A 22323-nucleotide genomic window follows, 5' to 3' on the forward strand; every position below is an offset into this window, starting at 1 on the left:
TGAGGCGTAATGACTAACAGCTGGGGCGGCTGACTATTTTCAAACCCAAATGGCAATGTAGATGCACAGACGGTGTGTTATTATCTCCTCTCCTCCGCTCGTGAAGTGAGCGCCGCTACCTGACCACCCACTCACCAGCAGTGAGTCACTCAAACTTTCCTCTACCACTCGGCCCGCTCTGCCACCCTACATAAGGTTATGTGACTCACCGCATGCTCCGCTTGAACAATTACCTGCCTGCCTATGCTGATGTTGTGCACAGCAATTTAGGAGGTACTGTATTCTAGCAACAGTAAATATCTTAACACGACCAGAGCCATGGGTAATCGAACCATGTTGTTTGCAAATACTCTGAAAGGGCATTAAATGATGTGCAACTCTCGGCTTACATGTGATATAAAACGGTCCGTAAAAAGCCGACCAGTACTTCTCTTCGTTTTGACCCACAGGGAAGAAAGAAAAAAAGCTAAAATGAAGATATTTCAAGGTCTCAAACCTCCATCTCTACACAACTGCTCATCTGTAGAAGTTACCCAAAGGGCAAGTGAGGAAGACTGGAGGTGTACTTGACCTAATTTATCCAAATAAAGAATAACCAACTGGGAGAATCCCTGATAAAGGCCAGTGATGTTTAAGTTCACTGTCCTGTGAAAAGGAACGTGCAGACTGAATGCAAGGCTCTCACAGGTCACCAGAGTTCAACTGCACAAATAAACCGCAAATGCTATAAAAAGAAGAATTGGGGAAAAGTACCATGCGTGTTTGGAGTGGGGGAAGTGATGTTAAAAGAATAGGAAGTGGTCAAGAAGAGGACCTAAAACTTCCCTGCAGTCAGTAAAAGGCTGGAAGAAGCGGAGTCCTGAGTATCATGCGTAACCAAACAAAGCTTTAGTCTGGGGAGTTATGGCAAGGCCTGAGCCTGCCACAGCTGGAAGCTGGATCAAAGGACGAACCCACTGAACCTACATAGTAAGCGAACGGACCTCCACCTGGAATGCAGTTTGTCAGAAAACAAACGCTAACTTGGTGGCTTGGTTGGTGCTAGTCGAACCCTTTGACCCACTTTCACAAAATAGGCTTCACAAGTTATTACATATTTTACATATTTCACGGCTTTGCATTTGACCACTTGCCTTGTTCAGCTTTTTGTGTTCACGCTAAACAGCAGCACATTTGAAGATAAAGAAAGGCACACAAACATGTGATAATCATGGCTACTTGTTTTTACTTCTCAAAGTTAGCAGAGTCAGTTAAATGTACATTATCAAAAAAGGCCCAACATTTCCACTTCTCCTCAACCTCCAGAAAACGTACAAAAACAAAGACAACCCAGGACATTGTAAAGCTGCACATTTTGTACCAGATACAATAATAAAATATGCAATGCTACATTAAGTGGTTAAAAATACAAAGGGGAAAAAAGTATATTGATTTTTTTTAAAACATCTTTAAAGAATATACAATGTTATTTTTTTTTTCTTAACTAGCCAAGAATTTTTAGTAGAAAGTGCATTCTATACAACAAAGAGGAGGAGAATCATAGAGCAAACCGAAAGAAACGACAGGAACAAGGCAGAGAAGAAACTCGGTGAGAACATAAAATAAAATAATGTATTTCAGATCAAGCTTGGAGGGGGGCTAGTGTAAATTGCCAAAGCAGGAGGACTTGAGCATCACTTTCACACTTCGAAAGGGGACGGGGCATATCGGAGCAAAAGTATATTTCTTTTAAGAAGTAGAAAATAAAACAATGAAAGAAACGTCCTTCGCTTGCTATGGTCCCTTCCACACTACCCACCTCCACGTGGGGATTCTCCTCCTTTTCCTTGCCTAAAAACAATCGCTCACCAAAGTCATCACCGCCATCCTCTCCCAAGCATGCGGCCAAAACGTCACTCTCATCCACAATGCATTGTCAGTCCCTCCCCTCCCTGCGCCTCACCTACGCAGCAGTAAAGTGCAGAGGATACACACACATGAAAAGGCTTTAAAATAAAATAAAAAACATTTAAAAAATAATATGAAGATCCATACTGCAAAATGATGAAGCACAGTAGTGAACCCAAGGGGACATGCTGATAAGCAAACGCAGGACCCACAGAAATGGCAGGATAGATGTAGGTCTCACAGGAGGGAGAGCTAGGCTACTGAGCTTAAACACTCCAGGACTAAAAACCGTCAAGGCGGTAGATAAGAGGGTCGTGCTAAACTGACTGCTATCGTCCATCTCAGGTATCCCCCAAATACACAAATATTGGGGCAGACTGTGAAAAGCAGCTTTTGGTACAAGAGCACCAGGGACAACCAGACAGACAGACTGGTAGAGACACACGTGCACACTCACTCGCTCTCTCTCTCATACACACATACGAACAAAGCTCAAAGTTGTTCCTAAACACTAATCTGATAACATTCTGAGACTGGGTGAGGGGGCAACAACCCGCTCCCATCAAGCAACCACAAATCATTCCAAATACTTGCCAGCCTTTTCTGCTCCGTTTTAACGAATAACATTCAGACAATACATTACATTATTAAATGTAATTTGTTGCGATGACACGAGTACATGTATGCTTATCTATACAAGAATTGCAAGTATTAGAACTTGTATAACCATTGCCTTGTATCCACATTTCCTACGATGTGCTAGCAACAGTATATCTACACGAGAAGAGAACCATTCGTTAGTTTAAAACTGAGCAGAGCGAATTATTTCAGAACATCAAAACATACGAATGACTAGACAGCCCGCAGGCTGCGTCGTCGTTCTGGGTAGGCAACATTCCACAGATTTCGACACGTTTGCCTCCATGGATCAAAGTATGTCAATGGGTGTGTAAAGTACGGGGGAAGTCAAAAACAAACCTTTAGATTACAAAATAGCCCCACACCAAACTGTGGAATATAGGCTGATTGGAAATATGCATATTATCTGTTAAGAACTGTGATGAAAAAAGGTCCCAATCCTGTATACTGTATGTTGTGTAAAATGATCTTTACCATGGTAACCCGTATCATATTGACAGCAGCGGGGAGAGGTGGGGTGGGGGTTAAGGGGGCAAGAGATATGCAGATGGGGCCATGTGGCTGGCCCCTCACAGTGGCAGTATTTTAGTCACCTGTTCTATCTAAAAGGATCTGTTGATGAACGGTATTGAGTGAGAGCTGAGGTCACATTGATCAAACACATTGATCAAACTAAACAGACTGCACAGTCTGTATCTGTGTGTGCTTGAAGAAGTGTGAGGGTGTGTGTGTGCCTGGGGCATGTCCTGCTCAACTTGCATTTCGTTTCTTTACAAAATATCTAGTCAAACTTTATAACCTCAAATCCATAGAATACAAATCAGGCTGGCTGGCTGGACACGATACACTTTTGTATGATACAATACACAGTTATTTTGTCATATTAACAATGTGAAACTCAAATGGAAAAGCGAAATTAAGAGCTATATTAAGTACTGGAATGGAAAGCACCATTAACCATATGAATCTCTGACTAGGTCTCGATCCAACTAACCGTTTAGAAAATCTTTAAAAAACATTCCTTCCTCCCTTCGTGCTGTGACCTATGGCACGTGCGTCTCACTACGGCTGTTGACCTTGTGAGGAGTGAAATCTGCAGCCTGGTTCAAAGGACAGAGAGAGGCTCAGGTAGAGCAAAGTACAACATTCATCACATACTGTATAATCTGTGAGGCCCAAGGCTCTGCAGTACAACTGGGAGGACTCGCACACAAAGCAAAGGCCCTGAACAATGTGCAACAATAAGTGGACTTGACTTGACTAACCTTATAAAGAGGAAAGTTTGATGAAATCCGAAATGTATCTATGAGGATCTACTAAGCCCAGGTAATACATACTGTATGAAGACTTCCATCAGGAGCCTTGGATGATGAAGAGGATATACTTTACAGAAAACACCCATGAATGTACAGATAGAGATCTCACCTACAATGTTCCTACCAATTGTGATAGGAATTATATTTTTCTGCAGATTTCAAAAGCATATGTTCAATGAAAAGAAAATATCTGCCTGGGGGTTTGTAAGTAGCTGTCTTAGTTAATGTGTGGACTGAGGGTGTATCAGTCTGAATCATTGTGTGTATGCTTAGAGGGACATGTCCATATCAGTTGTAGAGGAGCCCCATACATTTGAGGCCTTGCAGGTAAGAGACTGAGGCAGGACCAGGTATGAGAAGAGGAGGTGCTGTTTGGTGTGAGGCGGGCCCGGAGCGCAGTTCAGTGGTGCTGGGGGGCTCCAGGACCCTTGTCAGGCGGGGCCATGTGGTGTAGGTAACTGCTGTCTTCATGCCCACAGTGGTTGAGGGGCTCACTCTTGAAGAGGGCGGGGGGAGGGGGCAGGTGGGAGACAGGGGGCGCGGCCAGGTGGTGGTGGGGGTGAGGCGGGGCATGCTGGGGTTGGTTGGGGAGGTGTTGCTGGGCTGCGGAGGGGTGGGGATGAAGGTGAGAGGGGGTTGAGGGGAGCTGTAGGTGGCAGATGGTGTGTACAAAGGGCCGAGGAGGAGGCATGGGCCCTCCTGACGGGCTGAGGCCCAGGGGTGCTGAGGCGGTGGCCGAGGGGCTGGGGCCGGAGGAGGAGAGGGTGTTGGCAAAGAGCCGGAGAGGCACGGAAGGACCACTGGTCTGCAGGACCACAGGGCTGGTGACCCGGAAGCACTTCTCTTTGTGGGCCTTGAGCATGTTGGAGAAGCGGAAGCGCTGGCCGCACACCTCGCAGGGGTACGGCTTCTCGCCCGTGTGGGTGCGACGGTGCCGCTTCATGTTGGGCCGGCTCGTGAAGCTCTTCCCGCAGATCTCACAAATGAACGGCTTCTCTCCTGCATGGATTCAGGAAATGGAGACAGATGAGCGAGGCAGACAGGGAAGGACTGTAGCATTTAACACAAATATCCTAGTTATTAAGGGAAACAAAACAATATACTGCATCGCGATCGACTCCTTGGTTGTCGAATCGAATGATTCAAACTGTACCACCTGGCAAACCTTAAAATAATCCACAAGATTTAAGCTCTCCAAAAACCCAGGAGGAAGTTATCTTTCCCCCCCCCCCCACCACTTAATCATTTCTCTTTGAAAAAGCAACAGATCTCTTTTAAAAATGCTAATAAGTTAGCATCTTGAATTGGGGGTCTTTGCTGTCAACCCACCCCCTCGGCAGGGAGCCATTACAAGTCACACTTTGAGGAGAGGAGATGTGAAAGTGAACAGCAGCAGCTCCGTTGGAACGCTACTCTCATTAACCTCCCTGCACGAAGCCAGCGAATGTGCCCGCTACCACCCACACAGCCAGCTATTAACAGGCTGCTGAAAGGCTCTCTAGAAGCTGCGTGTTCTCTGTGAAGCTCCTCCAAACTGTCAGTGAATATCAAGAGGTGACGGTTAATGTTGTATTCTTCTGTGTGTTACATGAATTCATGAAAAAGTGACGAAATGTTGACCAAACTTTTGAGTGTGTGTCTGTGTGTGTGTGTAGGGTGGGTCATTTGTGCTGCGTATTACAGGGCATGATTGGGTGTGTCTCCTGCTACCGGAGACTAAATTGGTCGCTAGCGGCAGGGAGAGGAGAGGCTAGCGTAATTACACCTCACAAATAGAACCGTCAGGGCCAACGGAGAACGTCCACCCATGACAGGAATGGCTGCTTTAAAACAGTGAAGGACATAAGTTTAGTCTTGGAAATAGCAATGCAGCGGGCAAAGAAAATCAGAGGGATGGAATACAGCATGTGTCTGGGTAGTCATTATAAGCCACAATATAAGCAAGGCTCCCCTCTGATGCTGCACCTCCCTCTCATTATGAAGACTGGGCGAAGCCTCTGTGCTCCGCCTCCTACCGCTACTCCGTTCATCTTGGCTTCAGCCCATCTCTTTCCTTTTTTAGGGAGCGCATGGAGACTGGCTGACTGAGGGAACAAGGTTGTTTGCCGAAGCTTTCGCCTCAAAACATTTCAGCATTCTAATACATCGGCTGGTGTTGGTTTTACGACGGGTAGATGAAGAATATTATATTTGACAACTTAACTACTTTAAACAAATTTCAATAGCCCAAAGGCCATCTTCTAGAGATGTGTCCCTGTGGGCCCCTGTGGGCAGAGGATGAGAGCAATCAAAAAGCCAGACGACTTGTCATTTCTCACCTGTGTGTGTTTTCATGTGCTCGTCAAAGTACTGCTTCATGTTGAAGTCTTTGCCACACCATTGGCACATGAACTGCTTGTGTCCGATGTGAATGCTCATGTGGGAGCGCAGCTGATACTTGTATTGGAACCGCTCGTCACAGTTCTACAGCAGAGACAACAGAGGTATTCAGATGACATGCCTGGCCTGTGCACACACATGTGCGCACACACAAACACATATGCGCAAACAAATGCGCACACACACACACACACACACACACACACACGTTGAATTATGCAAAAGCTCTTTCAACTACTCTGCGTCCTAGACTTTGAACTTGTTGCAAAATCATTCTAAACCGAATGAAATATCTCTCTTGAAGTTTAATATGATCATGATGGATTGAGAGGCTGACTTAAGATCTCTTAAGGTTTGGTCATTGATCCTGCTATACTGATCTTGGACTCTCTCTCTCGTAACAGGACAAGCCCCGTCTTTTATTGTCACACGAACACCACAACACATGCATGCGGCCACAACACACTCATGCTGATGGTGGCCGGTGAAAAGTGTCCTCTGCATTTAAGCCATCCAGGCATGTCCTTTCCTCCGGGGGGCAGGCCAGGAGCAGTGGTCGCTTTCTCGTACAGCGCCCGGGGACCAACTTCGGATGTTGTCGTCACTGGTCGGATGACGATGACGATCTGATCTTCTGCATGTTTTTAGTGGGGGGGTTATATACGGAGGAACCCCCTGGGGGAGCACGGGGAGAACATGCAAACTCCACACAACCAGAAAGGCCCTTATGACGAGATACCCCACCTGGGCAGTAGGCACTGAAGATATGGGGGGGATCACAACCACAGCGCCCGCAGTGTCCCAGGCGAGAATCGAACTCAGGACCTTCTGACTGTGAGGCGACAGCTCTACCACTGAGCCACCGTGCCCCTATTGCCTTTCTAGAAAATTGCACATTTGAGCTTCCCAATTATGTTTTGAACTACATTTGTGTGTATGTTGCTGTCATGTAACTATGTTTGTCATGATGCTGCTTGCTTGGCCAGGTCTCTCTTGAAGGGAACTTTTTTATATCAACGACACTACCTGGTTAGAATGTAGGAGCCATCCTTCTCTGCACTACAGAGGAAGACCACTGAGGTCAGCCTATACTACTTGATACCCCTTTAATAAGCATGTAATCACATGTTAGCGTGTAGGCTGTCTTAAAACATACATCATGGAGCAGCCCCGCCCAACCACACATGTTCCCTGCCTGCTGTCCATTCATGTGGTTGGCCAGAAAAAGGGTGGGCGTGAGACACCCCATCTGTCAACTGCTTTCTCTGAATTAAAGAGTCTGGACAAGAATAAGAGAATCAACCATTGCTACCCAATCTTGAGCAGAAATAAGCTTGGGAATCTTGGGGAAATGCATCCACACAAGCCAGGCTGTATAAAATCCAAAAACAATGGGACAGTTCATTCTACTTTACCCCAGGTTCCAGTTAAATGTGTATTTGTGGTGTGCTAATGTTTGACATGGGAGCAGACACTTGATGACATAACAGTCCAATGAATGTGCATAATACATTGGGACAGCAGACCTATGAAAGACGTCAATTGAATATTCCTGATTATTTTGGGGCCGTCACAAGCCGCATGGCACAAGTGCTGCTCTACTCAGACTGACACTACCTGGAGGCTCCTTCTGCAAGACTGAGGCAACACAAGGGCAAATTCATTCAAAACCATAAGCATCAGTCACTCCACTCAACCACCAGCCAGACAATGTTTGAGCACAGCCTTCAGTCCAAACAAATACATTACAAGGATCCACTGGTAAACAGTGAGGATGACATTTAGATGTGAGTGTGAGTGTGAGTGTGTGTGTGTGTGTGTGTGTGTGTGTGTGTGTGTGTGTGTGTGTGTGTGTGTGTGTGTGAGAAACGGCATCTAGTGAGCGCATAACATCACTCCAGCTGGGCAACCTCATACAGGTTCTGGGTTATTTGTCTGCCTAAGTTTGCATAACGGTATGGTTGGTATTAGGGCTGTACCGAATGTCATTTTTTCACATTCAAAAGCTTCTATTGATGTTTTCAAATGAGGCGTCGAATGTCTGCTGTGATTATATCATCATTAAAAAAAAATAATAATAATAAAAAACCATCAGTAGGGATGGGTACCAAAACCCGGTATTAAACGGGCCCCGGGACTAAATTAATATTCCAAGCGGTGTTGCCAGATTGGGTGTTTTTCCGCCCAATTTAGCTGTTTTGGACAGGCAGTTTTGAGAGTCGCTCGTTTCATTTTTGAACAGTTTTTTTGGTTGGAAACCATCAGCTGTATCTGGCAACACTCTGGACATCTGTCATCAGTTCCTCAGCAGCAGCTCCGTCAGAAACAGAATGAATAACTTAGCTGCGAGGGGGCAAAAAAGCGCAGTGCGCAGCATTCGAATGTTGATTTTAAAATTCAAAATTCAACATCATGAACAGAGTTTTGAATTCTCAGTATTTGATACAGCCCTAGTTGGTATAAAAGGTATAGTCTGTATAAAGGTATATCAGTGGATGTGTAGAGCAGTAATGGATATTAACCTATAGACTGAAGGAAAACCTCAACACTGAATTATGGAATTTAGGCTGCTTGAAAAAAGCATAGTCACTGGTTTGGGACGGGGACCAAAAAAACATTCATGCTTATGTATTTTTTCCCACTCTTATGTACTTTGTTATGTAAATGACTTTTCACATGGCAACTCATATTTTAACAGCAGTCGTGTGTGAAAGAGAGAGCGAGACGATGTGTGTATGTGTACTGTATGTGTGTGTGTGTGTGTGTGTCTCACCTCACAACGGAAGGGCTTCTCTCCAGAGTGCTGGAGGGAGTGAACCTTTAAAGACATGCTGCGTTTAAACGACTTCCCACATGTCTCACATGTAAATGGCATGTCCTTAGTGTGAGCTGGGGAGGAGAGAGAGGGGAAAATAACCTATACAGTACATTGCAACTTACTATGCAACCTGAGATACTGTGCTGATGCAAAGGCGACAGGTATCTGTCTTAACTTGTCAAAAGTGTAGAATGAGGTTCTTGAAAATAAAAATCTAGTCAATTGAATTGACTCTAATAATGGATTAATTGCCGTTTACTGGTACATGAAATTAGGTTTGACCTTTTATTGCACTTAGGGATGTTATTTCAATGTTGTATGTGCTGCATTTTAAGGTCAATAAATCATTACCAAATTAACACATTCCCCGCCATTGGCGTCTTTGAACATCATTTAAGAGACAACGCTTCCCCGCCATTGCCGTCCTAGAACGTCAATCCGTGTTTTCACGTCATGTGATAGATGGCTGTCTTGCTCACCTTATGAAATACTACAGCACGTCTAGAGTTGTACAGAAGCGACCACGATTGTCCAACAAAACCAGGAAAGCAGAGAAAAGCAACAATCTCCCATCAGAAAAGCTCAACAAAACAGCTCCAGGCACTGCTCAAAGTGCTGGTCCGGCAGCTTTTAGCGAGCCACGGACTCCATGACAGCGGGGCAGCCTGTCACTCAAATGTGAAGGATTTTCTTTTCACCAGGGGGCAGGAGGCACTGACAACATGTCCACAAGTCACTTGTCCTCAGGTAGTTTAGTAATCCAGTTCCTAAACTCTCACACCGTGTAAATGTCAGCAGGTAGATTTGCTCCTAACCTCCAGACACAGACAACCAGTCGCCCCCCACGGGCAAAACGAGAGCGCGACCCGGCTCCCCTCTCTCAAGAGCGGGGTGAATCTCTCTCTCGCACCGGTGGTACGGTAAAAGCTGTGCCCACGGGCGTGTTTGGCTGGTAAGGGAAACGAAATCATTATGGGCTTCATAGTTGAGTGTAACACCGGCCAGTATCCGCCATTTATTCCGTTCAGGACCCATGAAGATGACTTAATTTACAAAAATGAATTTTTCTCAGCTTTTTCGGGACAGACGGACGGTTTTTGTGAAACTACCTACATTCAAGTGTCAATAACTAAAGAACGGATGAAGGCAGAATCAAACTTTTTTTTCTATGAAAGTAGATGTTCCCTTCTCTCCTTTGAGATATTCTGTGTTTACATCGTCATAGAAGAACATATTCTGTGGGTCTTGGAAAATTAGTGAAAATGATCAGAAACCCTGGCAGTGGCTGGCAAAACTCTGGCAGGGAATGAGTTAATATTGAGGCATTACGATAAACAAAGAAGACTAAAATTGACAGTCTCTGCAAGCCTCCACATTTTACATTGCTGTGGCACTTTAGTCTACTGGATTGCTTTTTTGGCTGCTGTGTGTCCAGTGCAAAACGGGCAACTAGTTTGTGACATTGCCTTTTTGACAGGAAGCAACAGTTTAATGGAAATGTCTTAACACTAGCACTAACAACACCACTGGTGTGAGATTAGTCGTTGTTTTCACTGAGGCAGCAGGGCACTATTTACAGCGACACACAGGGAGGAGGGAGCGGAAGCCGCTTTGATTGACATGGTCAGAGCCAATGACGAGTTTGTAATAAGCCGGGAGAGGACATCCGGCTGCCACCGAAACAGTTGCTCCAATGGGAGAGCAGAGTAGAGCAGGGGAGGGTTTATCCCAGTTATGGAGACCTGTGGCGCCAGACTCCTCGGACGGAAGGGAGAGGAGGCTGGCCAGTGAGACTAATGTGAGATAGACCTAGAGGCTACTGGTTATAGTTTACAGTAATTATAAAAATGCCACAAATAGCACCTTTAAAAGGGAAAATAGGTTAAAAAAAGTTGCAATATATCAGTGTCAAATCACATACTACTAATAATTGGTGATGTGGAGTGAGAGACATACAACATAAAAAAATCTGTAATATTGAATATTATCATGTTGTGTCCCATGTATGGTGACAATATTGAACTGAAGCTCTGTAGTGATCCCCATCCCCAGACAATACAGGCCAAGAGCAGCAGGATCAAACTGGCCTCCACTTACCAACCATGTGCTTACGGACATGAGCCATAGTGTAGAACTTCTTCTCACAGATCTCACATGAGAACTTCTTTTCTGCATAGCCATGCACAATCTTAATGTGCTCATGCAGTGACCACAGCTTCTTGAAAGACTTACTGCAGGAGACACACTGAGGAGCACACAAAGAAAAGCACAGAAGACAGCAGAAAACACTTTAGCTTAGTTGGTAAACATTATGAGCAGCAAAATCACATTTAAATTCAAGACAATTTATTGCCATTAGACACGAGAGTTCATTCTTCTTTATGTACAGGCAGAGACGCTCAAGTCATTCTTTGCAAGTCCAAGTCATGCCTCAAGTCTTTGAGCTAGAGTCCAAGTCAAGTATCTGGTCACAAGTCCAAGTCAAGTCTCTTATAGGTGAGCATTCTATCATCTGCTGCATGCCATCCGGTCTGCTTAGAACACTCAATAACTAAAACCAAGGAATTCAAAGCATGTACTGTATTATCCCGGCTCCTTTATCTATTAAAATACAGTATCAGCATTGATTAATTTACATTATTATTAGACATTCCCTTAATGTTAATGTGCCAAATTAAGTCCCAAATCTCAAGTCCAAGTCAAGTATCAAGTCTTTGAGGACAAGACTCAATTCAAGTCTCAAGTCAGTGTGTGCAACTTAAGTGCAACTCAAGTCCAAGTCCCCATCTCTACCTCAAGACAGTTCTCAGCTGCCACAATTGTTTCCTTATACTCCAGCTCCCTCTGCTGGCCAAAAGCCTTAATGGATTTAATTTACTGAAACCCCTCTGGATCTCCTTTGACAAAGTCAATGAACGAAAAGCTTTAACGCAGCAGGTTCCTGGTTTCATCTACTTCAACCCCACACACACACACACACACATCCCAAGCTGCATCTCACATCCAGTTTATCAGAGCTCTAAAAAGGATGGATGCTTGAACCATCTATTAAACCAAAAGGACATGTTTGTAAATGTGAGGTTTTGACCTGCTTACTTGCCAATGGGGGAGGGGGGATGAACCAAGGGGCTCAAAACTGTTTCATTTTGGTAAGTAGTAGAATGTGTATGAAAAAAGTGATACATTTAGACCTATACAAATTGAACCCACTCTCTTCTCAGCAATAATTTATCACAACAGCTATTATTGGCCAAATGAAATTAACAATGAACAATTTGTGGTGCTTTAGTATTTTAGTAAGTCCATAAATTATAAATAGGGGTGTCACGATACACTCAGTTCACGATACGATTCGATACATGATATTGGGTTCACGATAACGATACGATGTTTTAACAATATTTTTTTGCGATCGATTTGTAAGTTGAGGGGGCATCCTCCACGCTAATTTGAGTAATTTCACCATTTTCATCCTCCGTGTCTGTAACGTCCCTCATCTGTTCAAACAAAGCAATGAAAAGGAGAGCGAGCATGCAATCAGATGCAGATCAGTGCCACCACGTTCAGCTTCTTTTTCCTCACGATATGAGATTTCATCTCAACGATACGTATTGTCACGTTTTGATATCGCGATATATTGTGGGACGATATATTGTGACATCCCTAGTTATACATCCACTCACTGGTGGGACCGGCAGCCTTCAGCATATCAATACTCATCATACTGAAGAAAGCGTTCCATTGTAGGGCTGCAAGTGCAACTAACGATTATTTTCATTAACGATTAATCTGTCAATTATTTTCTTGATTAATCGATCAGTTGCTTGGTCTATAAAGTGTCAGAAAATGGTGAAACATGTGGATCAGTGTTTTCTTAAAGCCCAAGATGACGCCCTCAAATATGTTGTTTTGTCCACTACTTTCCAAACATGGCCGCCGACCTCTTTTCCTTCCAAAAAGACAGATTATGTGCATTTTGGATTAACAATTCATCGTGTGGCGAGTACCCGAAGGACAACATGTATTTTGGCGCCGTGAGATGTGTGTTTTGGCAGATTTTTAACAGCTGTACCATTAGCCTCCATTCTATGGCGATAATTACTAACTTCATGACTGTATCTCACTGTGAACTGAGCGGACAGTGCTGGTAAGGCATGGTGTATCTTGGTTATGTGGGGGGGATGTGGCAAATGAGCTAAACTTCCAAAAAAGTGGTGTATCCCTTTAAAATAATACTCAAAACGATGATCAAAATAATTGTTGATTAATTTTCTGTCGATCGACTAATCGTTGCAGCTCTATTCCATTGTGTTCACGTTGTTGCCTAACCTGACGCTGCCAGATGGATGGGTTTGCTTCAGTTGTTGCCTCCAGGGCAGGGAAATCGATTTAACAGGTTCTGTATTAAGAATTGTCATTTTCCACCCCCATAAAGCTAAGCCAATCCTTAGAGGGCTTGTCAGCAGCTCCACAGTCAGTCATGGTTTCATCAGCTATGAGCGAAACGACAACTTCACTTTCCTCACAAAGTAACTGATAATGTAACTCAAGCTTAGCAATATAATCAGAGTAAAATTATGCTTTTCAAAGCAGCCATATTACAAGCACATTTTCTTATTGTGCTCTTGCTGTAGGTAAAGGATTGACAAAGGACGATTTTTTTTAAATCAATCCCGCCGTTCTATTCTATGAAACCAAATTGGAACCACCCAAGAAGTGGATGGATGTTATCTGACAGATCTGAATAGCAAAACTGAAGTTGACTTCATGTTTTCCCCCCATTTGTGATTAAATTGGTTTTATATTGGCTGCATTTTTATTGACAGATTTAGCATGTTCAGTACAGGTTGCCTTCCAGGTCCATCATTAGGCTATGTTTCAAACTTTGCCTATTCAGTTCATGTTGGCAGAGTGGAGCACTGACTGACTGTTTGACCAATACCATGTGCTGCATCACAGCATCACTGTCAGGTGAAAACCCTGCATCTTTAATATGGCAACTTTTCAGGAACCAATCAAAACAGCCTTGTTTGACCTATCTGACAATGCATTTTTGACTTTATCCACTGGATTTTCCTTTAGTAATGGTTTCATAAGGCCAAGAGTTCAGAGAATTTCCTCAACCCTCTGAGAAACATGTCATCCCTTCAACTGAAGTGAAAACATGAAAGTCAGCAACGTTGGAGTTACATGATTTTCACAGGACAAGACAGGCACAATGATGTTTGGTCATAGGTCACTAACACATTTTCATTGTCTTAACAACATGAAATCTGTTTTGTGAAAATTACACTGACAAGAAATGGCTGGTTTTAACAGAGTTGCATCACAGCAGCATCCCAAAATACAAAAAACAACAAAACTGACTTGGGTGACAGCTAATTTACATGGGTGACCACCCAATTAGAATGAGTATATGGGAAACCCTCGAAAATAGATTGCTTCATTAATCAGGGTGGTATGCAACTTTGTGGCAATAATTACAGATCATTGGAGCATAGTGAGGTGTGTTTTACCTGGATGTTCTTCTCACAGTCAGTCTGCTGGTGTAAGGCCAGCTCACTCTCCAGGACAAACTTTTTGCCACACTTGTCGCAGATCTGCATGCGTCTGTGTGTGACGTTCATGTGCTTCTCCAGGTACCAGCGCGTGTTGAACACTCGGGGGCACTTTTCACATGCCAGCATCTCCTTCTCCTCCCCCTCCGCTTTCCCTCCCGCGGCTGTGGAACCAGCGGATGAGGGGGCCACCCTGGCTGACCTGCGCTTCCTCTTGGGCGGCTCCGTGTGCTTCCGTCGCCCCCTGGCGGAGGCGGCGCTCAAGACGGTTCGGAGGCTCTTCCTCCGCGGCTGACTGGGAGCTGCCACGCTGCTGGGCCCGCGACGTGCCCTCTTAGACCTCGTCCTTCGGCTTTCTATCTCTTCTTCCTCCTCCTCTTCCTCTTCCTCAGGACTGTCTTCCTCTTCACCCTCCTCCTCTTCCTCCTCCTCGTCTCTCTCCGAGTCATCCGCTGTGGGTCCGGTCTTGTTGTCCCCCTTGGATACATGAAGCGTCTGATTGTTCAGGTTGACCTCCACGATGATCTGCTCACGCTTGAAGCCTTCCTCCTCCTCCTCCTCCCCCTCGCCATCCTCATCCTCGCCTTCTTCTTCCTCTTCGTCAGAGTCATCAGTCTCCTCAGAGGTGTCCCCGCTGCCGGCCTGGCACCCCTGCGTTCCCACCTCCTGCCCTGCTCCTCCCTCTCTGTAGTATTGCTGATGCTGCTGCGGGGTCACATGCTGAGTGGGCAACTGACCGACGTTCTGGTCTCCCATGGACATCTTGGCTGCCATTTTATTGTCTACCAGCACAGAGTAAGGCTTGCCACCGACCTCCCGCTTATACAGCTTGCCTGTCAGGTCAAGATCTGGGTTAGGGGGGTGAAAGTAGGATTGGGACACCTGCGCCCTGTGCCCTTCCTCCTGGGACATCCCGTCAAGGCTAGGGACGGACACCTCTTCCTTGAGGCTCTGGCAGGATTTCATGAAGAGGGGTGGATGGAGGTGGTGGGAGCAGTAGGCAGTGGGAAAGAGTTAATGCTATGGTGCCTAGTTAGACTAGCCTACTCTACAAGGAGGGGCAGGGGGAGCCACACCAATCCCCCACCCCTCCTTCTACTGGAGATATAGGAAGGAGGGGATCAGGTGAGAGATCTTCAACCCGATTCAAAGAGGGCATCCATGTTGTCCAAGGTAGGAAAGGCCGTTGTAAAGACAATCTGTTCCGAGTTGTGTTCCATAAGCTTAACAATCAGACTTTAAAAGCTAATGTTCTCTGATGCTGAACATTTAAAGCTATGTCTCCCCTTTAGTTATTAGTTAAGGTGAAGGCAGGCTGCCAGACTCCGTTTCCTGTAGGGTTCCAGTGTCTTTAAACTGCAGAGCAGGTGAAGATGAGCTGAATGCCATATATGGAAGTCCAGTAAAGACGTATGTGTCTTGCTTGAAGAGCCATTTACAATTTGCTACCTGTGAAAAAGAACAGAGAAAGGAGAGGCAGAGAGGTGAGATAAGAAAAATTGTTTTTTCTCTCTATCATAGAGCTGTTTGAGGCCATTTACACCTGGCACTAACATGCGTTTTCTGTGATCAGATTGCAATCAGATAGTGCTTGACCACATTAGCCTGATTTCTTCGTTAGCATGTGCTTTGGGTGATCGGATTGTAATCTGATCACCCAAAATGGGTGTCCTCTCAATCCGCATACAGCAACTATATGCGGACTGAGAGGACACATTGCATTTACACGTGTTCAATATGGTCACAATGTGTCCCTGATCACCTCCAGAGGTGGTTTGGCCGATCAGATCGCAAATTCGCAATCTGTCTTCAATGTGTCTTGGGGGAGTTTACACCTGTACTTTCAAAGTGGTTAAGCATTATCCGATTGCAATCTGATCATAGAAAGCGCATGTTAGTGCCAGGTGTAAATGGCCTCTATGTGAACTGAAACTAAATACACTGTAATGCATGAATTGAAAACCAAGACTGAGTGTCACACTTGCCCACAAATGTTTCAGTACCGTTTCTAAGAATCACAACCACAACCTTCACAGCGGAATGGGAGTAGAGAACTTCAATAATATCCTACATTTCTCTAGGGTACAACCAGAACATCTCTATGGCTGCAAGTGCAACTAACAATTATTTTCTGTACCCATTAATCTATAAATATTTTTTTCTATTCATTTAGTAAATAAAATGTCAAAAATGATGCCATCACAAGTTAAAGAGATGTACTAAAATGGCTTACTTCATCTGACCAGCAGCTTAAAACAACCCCAAAGTATGAAACCGATAAAAGAAAGCAAAAAGCAAATCTTAGCATTGTGAAGCTGTAACCAGCAAATGTGTTATTTTCACTTGATAAATGACTAAAGCGATTTAACTGATAAGTCAATTTCTAACCAGCTCACTCTAAAAAATCTAATGCAGAGATAGTTTGGTTACTAGATTAAACACGCCATCACCCTCCTCATCAACTAAGAGCACGTTTAGATGATTTGTGAAAGGACACTACTTCACACACACATCACTTAATACTCAAAGAAAAGTTGTACACACAAAAGATATCAAATATATTCCTGATGGTGTTCAAAAGAAAAGTATCTAGCTGAGCCTCCCAACTTGATATCACACCATGTCATGGGCCTACAGTATATACAAACTTAGATGCAATTACCTACCATCTCAAAAGTTTAAACAGGTAATACAATTACATAAAACAAAATATCAGATCAAATGTTCCTTAAACCATAGTAACCAACAAGTGCAATACATTGTACAAATTTACTTTACTAGGAACACCAACACACACACTAACCTGAATGACTGATTTCAAGGCGCCTTTGATGCACTGATTAAACACTGAGGCTGCACAAATGTCTCACACACTACAACAACACACACCTCCCTTTGACTGTTAGAGAGCGTAATGTAAGGTAACCGCAGTTTAGGAGCTCGTAGTGCAAATACAACCACAGGAAACTGTATTTCACCTTTTCAATGAGTGAGTGAATGAGTGAGCAGTTAGCATACAAGTGCAAGGAGCACACTTAGTATGAGAAGAGGAAATATATTTATTCTTATGGATTTCTTGCTTTTGTGGTGATTGTATGTGCACAATTTAGATCCTGCTGCCTGCATACATATGCATGACGGGGTGTGGTTGATGGTTGGCTGACCCCAAATGACCTTAGACACTTTTAGGAAGGGAGTGCACCAGGGCAGCTTCTTCACTAGAAACCTCCCTGAGCAGCACAACACATTTCCTTTCTCAAAAACAATAAACATCCTCTCCTGTCTTGTAAAGTCACATGCCTTTGCTTGGTCCTTATTTACAAGGGTGCAGCTACAACCAGAAGGCAAAATTGCATATCTATACTTCCTTGTTGTCATCTGGATTAAGATTAATGTATTCTCCAGATTAAAAATTATGATCCCTTTTAGGAACTAAAAGGACATTTTCAGGATTGTCCTCTCAAACGTCAACTAGTCTTTTCCACCTTGCTCGTTGCTATGTTTTTTTCAAAGATGGTCTATGCATGCACCGTTTCTCTGCATGCTCCTCCAGCTAAACCTTTGTTTACAACACTTCAATAATTGCTGAATTACATGATTATTAGCATAATTGTGGAAACATCTAATTCTGATAGACACATAAGTGTGAAGTCCTAGATGAGAGCCGGATGCAAACAGACAGTGCTGTGAATGCATAATGTGCTTTAGCTCACAAAGATGCTCAGATACAGCAACTTCCAACAATTTATATGACAAGTTTAGCTAAATCTTTGTCATTGAGTACTAAAACTGACTGTGTTATTCCTCCTATTCCCTTATCTTGCTGGAGGATGGGTAATAACTAAGCATTAATAGCATGCAAGAATGGAGTCAGGTGTTAGACTAAATGGCACACATATTGTATGTGCTAAGCTAAGAGAACAGGCAAACAAACATGACATGAATCATGTTGCATCAATTTTGTATGCAGCGGGGTAAGCCATTTATATACAATTTGATGGTATGTATCCGCAGGCAGGCACACACCTGTCTTCCTGTGCATGCTGACTCTGATCCTTTCTGAGAATTGGACAGCAGCAGCTCAGAGCATTAAGACCACGGGGGAGGGAGGGAGAGCTCCGCACTGACAGAGCAACTCAACTCACATGGCTGCCTTAGACACAAAGTCTCATAGATTATCATGTGTCTGGATGACATAGGAATATAAATCATGTGAGGAACCATTGCCTGCCCTGAACCTAACTGCGTATGCCCTCAGCTGGTTCTGATAGGCTAAACCTTCAAGCAAATGCTGCCTGGGTCAGGGAGGACATAGATGGCTATAGACAAATATTACAGGGCATGAACTTATGCATCTAAATTCAGCATTAAGTAACTTTTTTGTATGGTTCACAATATTAAACTGATCTGAGTGATAGAATCACTGTCAGCAGTCACACACTGAAAACTGTAAAAAACAAACAAGTGCATGGAGACACAAACACAGTGCGGTTATGCAATCCTATGTTTAGTGAAATCCTTCCGCCCACTTATCGTTATCAATGAGTCATTTCAGAGTTTCACTCACAGTGAAATAACGTAGTTCTTTCATGTGGGAAGCAAGTAGGGAGCAGACTTCTCAATATCAGTTGTAATTAGCCTGCTGCACAATCGCCTTGTCAGATCTTCAGGTCAAACCTAGTTGAATGATGATCGTTTGTGACTGCCTTTTTCACTTTGGACAGCTTTCAAAGACGAACTTTGCTCCCTGGCGGAAAAAACGAGGGAGGAAAAAAGAGACAACACTCGCAGTATATCAATTAAGTTCCCCTCTGACAGTCCATTTCAATAATCAGGACCATTACTAATGCTCAGTAACTCTCTGGTAAAGAAATCAAAGTTTATTCCACAATAACCAACGAAACGCTGACTTTCTTCAATCACAGTGCTTCACAGAGATAATGAGAAGCCAAACCACTCTCATTTACTATAGGACATCACACGAAGCCTGGATGTCATACACCGGATAGATGCTACTCAGGCTTAGAATTGAATGACACAGGATGAGACATGAGAGCTTTGCTGACAGTGAAACTACACATCAACCCCAAAACCAACGGCATTAAAAAGTCAAGTGCTAAGTAAACCGCCACAGTGCATGTGCAAAATAATGCATCCTGTTTTCTTTGTATTATGCAGCAGTGCTCCTCAAATCCATGCTCCCTCCTCAGTCTAGACTTTAATGAGCTTTCCCTTTCATAGCTTCGAGAGAAACGTGTGAGGGTTCACATTCCTGACTCCGTCCAAACTCATAAGACCTTAACCAGCTCACTGTGTGGTGCACTGCAGGGGTGCTCTATACCTCTATAGGGATTTGGCCATCAAACGTCTAGTCAGGCCACAGAGCAGTGCCTCATCGTTTTGGTCCAGTACAGATAGTCTGAGGCATCAGAGGGAAATGGAGAGAGTATGATTTTAGTTCTACGCTCTTCCATATCAAATATGTTTATTCAATTCACACGAGACAGAGAGAGAGAAAGAGACGGACTGTGAATGACAGATGATAGTCCTCTGATTTTCCACTAACAGGGATATCTCCACACTAAAAAGGGTAAGATAACAAGAGTAACGTTAGCAGTAGACATGCCACTGATGTGTAAAAGCTGATTTTGTTTGTACACAAATACTGATATCATTACATGATTTAAAAAGGAATATAAACAAATACCAAACTTTCCCCTCTACAGATCTAGCAAAAGGAAGGAAAACAAGGCTGTGTAATGTTGACTAGGAAAGACCAGGGCTCCTGCAAGGCTTATCATCTCTTCTGACAAACAAGGTTACCAAATGCCAATGCAAAACTACACAGCAGTCTAGTGACATCTTCAGATCTGATGTGGGGCGTAAGGCTGTAACTGTGTGTGAAGCAAAGAAAGGGTTAAACCAGAAAGGCAACATTGTAGCTAGACTGGAGAACAGTAACACTGGGCAGTATTTGCTGTCTATGGGCAGGCCTAGCCAACTTAGGCTAGCTAGCTAGCAATATTGGATAGGTAGTGACCTGCTCACACATGCCAAGCTAACTTGGCTACATTAGCTGAAGTGCAGCCATGAGAGATTGTAGTACAATTAACGTTACACAGTCTGAAAGACAATCACGTTACCTTGCACCATAACGTTGCCACCAAGATGCGAATGTTTGCTGACTTGCATTAGCTGACGACAGCTAAAGGACTTTCACTTTTTTTTAACCCCAAACCTCCCAGATTAGGCTAGTTAGCTAATAGCTAGCATTAACGCCAGAAATTTAACTAGCTAGCACGTTACACTCAACCCCGATTATGCACTTTCACGTCAAATAGTGACAATTATTTTGATGCACGTGAACATACATGATAATCCGATGTCAAGCTTCGTTAGCAGTGCAACGTTAGCTAGCTTATCGTGCAAGATGAAAAGCGCCGCTTTCCTAACAAAAAACAGACTGCTGTGCTGCCTGACAAACCCACTGAACTCGACACTGTCAGAAAGTCAATGCTAGCTGCGCTCACGGCACGGCCAGTTCACACCGTAGCTACGGCCACCCGGCTACCAGTGGCATGCGTGTGCTTTTCTTAGCAGCGTCCATGATTGTCATATTTGCAAATGTATAAAATGAGTTGTAGCGCAATATTTTGTGCGTGTTTTCTGGCTTACCTCCGTCGAGAGCGCCCTCCCTCTTGCGTTCGTGCAATGCAATCAGAGTTGCACAGATTCAGTCAGTGCTGCACCGCTCGGCCTCTCTCTGCATTCGTGAATGTAGCATTTGGCACGGGCAATCTTGGTATAAAATGTGGGATATATTTTGCTGAAGTACGTTGTGAGATATCTGCGCGCTGCACCGGCGTCTTCAGCACCGCTACGTGGCCCCGGCCAAGGTCTCGCGCGTACCACACCGCACGGTCCCAGGTCCCGCGCTCATTCCCAAGCATTCACACAGGCAGGCCGCTGTCTGGGCAGGCGCGCGGCCGGTAGCCTGTCTGGATTCTTTACGTCTCCCCTTCAAACCAGACAGGGCACGGTGCGCGTGCACGCGTTGAGCTGAAATCATTGATTGATGAGATAATAATGAATGAGGAGAATTTCTATACCCCTAAAGGAAAATGCTCAAAGTGCAATTAAGTCAAATTCTATTCTTCTTATCCCATTGTCTTATATATCTAAATATTTATTTAGCATCCAAAATGTCTAAAGAATCTATGAAGGAATACTGTTTTCACAAATTTGTCCAGAAACTTTACAATTCGTTGTGTAGCTGAACCCTTTGTCGTAGAATGTGAAAATTTAGAACTTTAGACTGCAAGGGCACACTCAGATTGTCAACTACAGGACTCAAAAATACAATGAGACACAATAGATGTAAAATAAACACTTCTCATCAGCTGCAGTTTCAGGGTATCCCCAGGCCCAGGATTCTCCAAGTTAAATTTAAGAATTAAGACCTTTTTAATACCACTTAGAATTAAATGTAATGCCAACTTCACTGCCATACTGGCAAAAGTATGATAATGGAAAACCAGTATGGTAAGTAAACTGTTTACTTTTTCATACCGCCATAACTTTGTCACAACACAACTAAGGAATACAGTAACTTGCAATCATTTGCAATTAAATCATCAGTCATTGATAAAATATCGTGAGAGATCAACTACTTCATCCATTTTTCTAACATTGAGTATTTGTTACAAATGAAACCATGAACAATTTT

The 22323-nt window shown here is 43.9% G+C and overlaps 1 protein-coding gene across 3 annotated transcripts; it reads right to left on the bottom strand.

The window, feature by feature from the left end:
- Nucleotides 1-1207: 1207 nt before the first annotated feature.
- On the bottom strand, nucleotides 1208-21448 carry znf652 (zinc finger protein 652). 3 transcript variants are annotated; one of them, XM_083649042.1, is made up of 7 exons: nucleotides 21273-21448; nucleotides 19165-19344; nucleotides 14556-16046; nucleotides 11137-11284; nucleotides 8995-9110; nucleotides 6161-6305; nucleotides 1208-4841 (listed from the first exon to the last, which is right to left on the bottom strand). In XM_083649042.1, exons 3-7 carry the CDS (start codon nucleotides 15561-15563, stop codon nucleotides 4243-4245), a joined length of 2016 nt encoding a protein of 671 aa, XP_083505168.1. In that variant the 5' UTR covers nucleotides 15564-16046; nucleotides 19165-19344; nucleotides 21273-21448; the 3' UTR covers nucleotides 1208-4242. The 3 variants fall into 3 exon arrangements, with proteins under 3 accessions (XP_083505168.1, XP_083505169.1, XP_083505170.1); XM_083649043.1 differs by lacking the exon at nucleotides 21273-21448 and adding an exon at nucleotides 20741-20830; XM_083649044.1 differs by lacking the exon at nucleotides 19165-19344.
- Between the last annotated feature and the right edge of the window lie 875 nt (nucleotides 21449-22323).

The sequence above is a fragment of the Poromitra crassiceps genome (genome assembly GCF_964638095.1).
Source record: "Poromitra crassiceps genome assembly, chromosome: 13".
Classification (NCBI taxonomy): Eukaryota; Metazoa; Chordata; class Actinopteri; order Beryciformes; family Melamphaidae; genus Poromitra; species Poromitra crassiceps.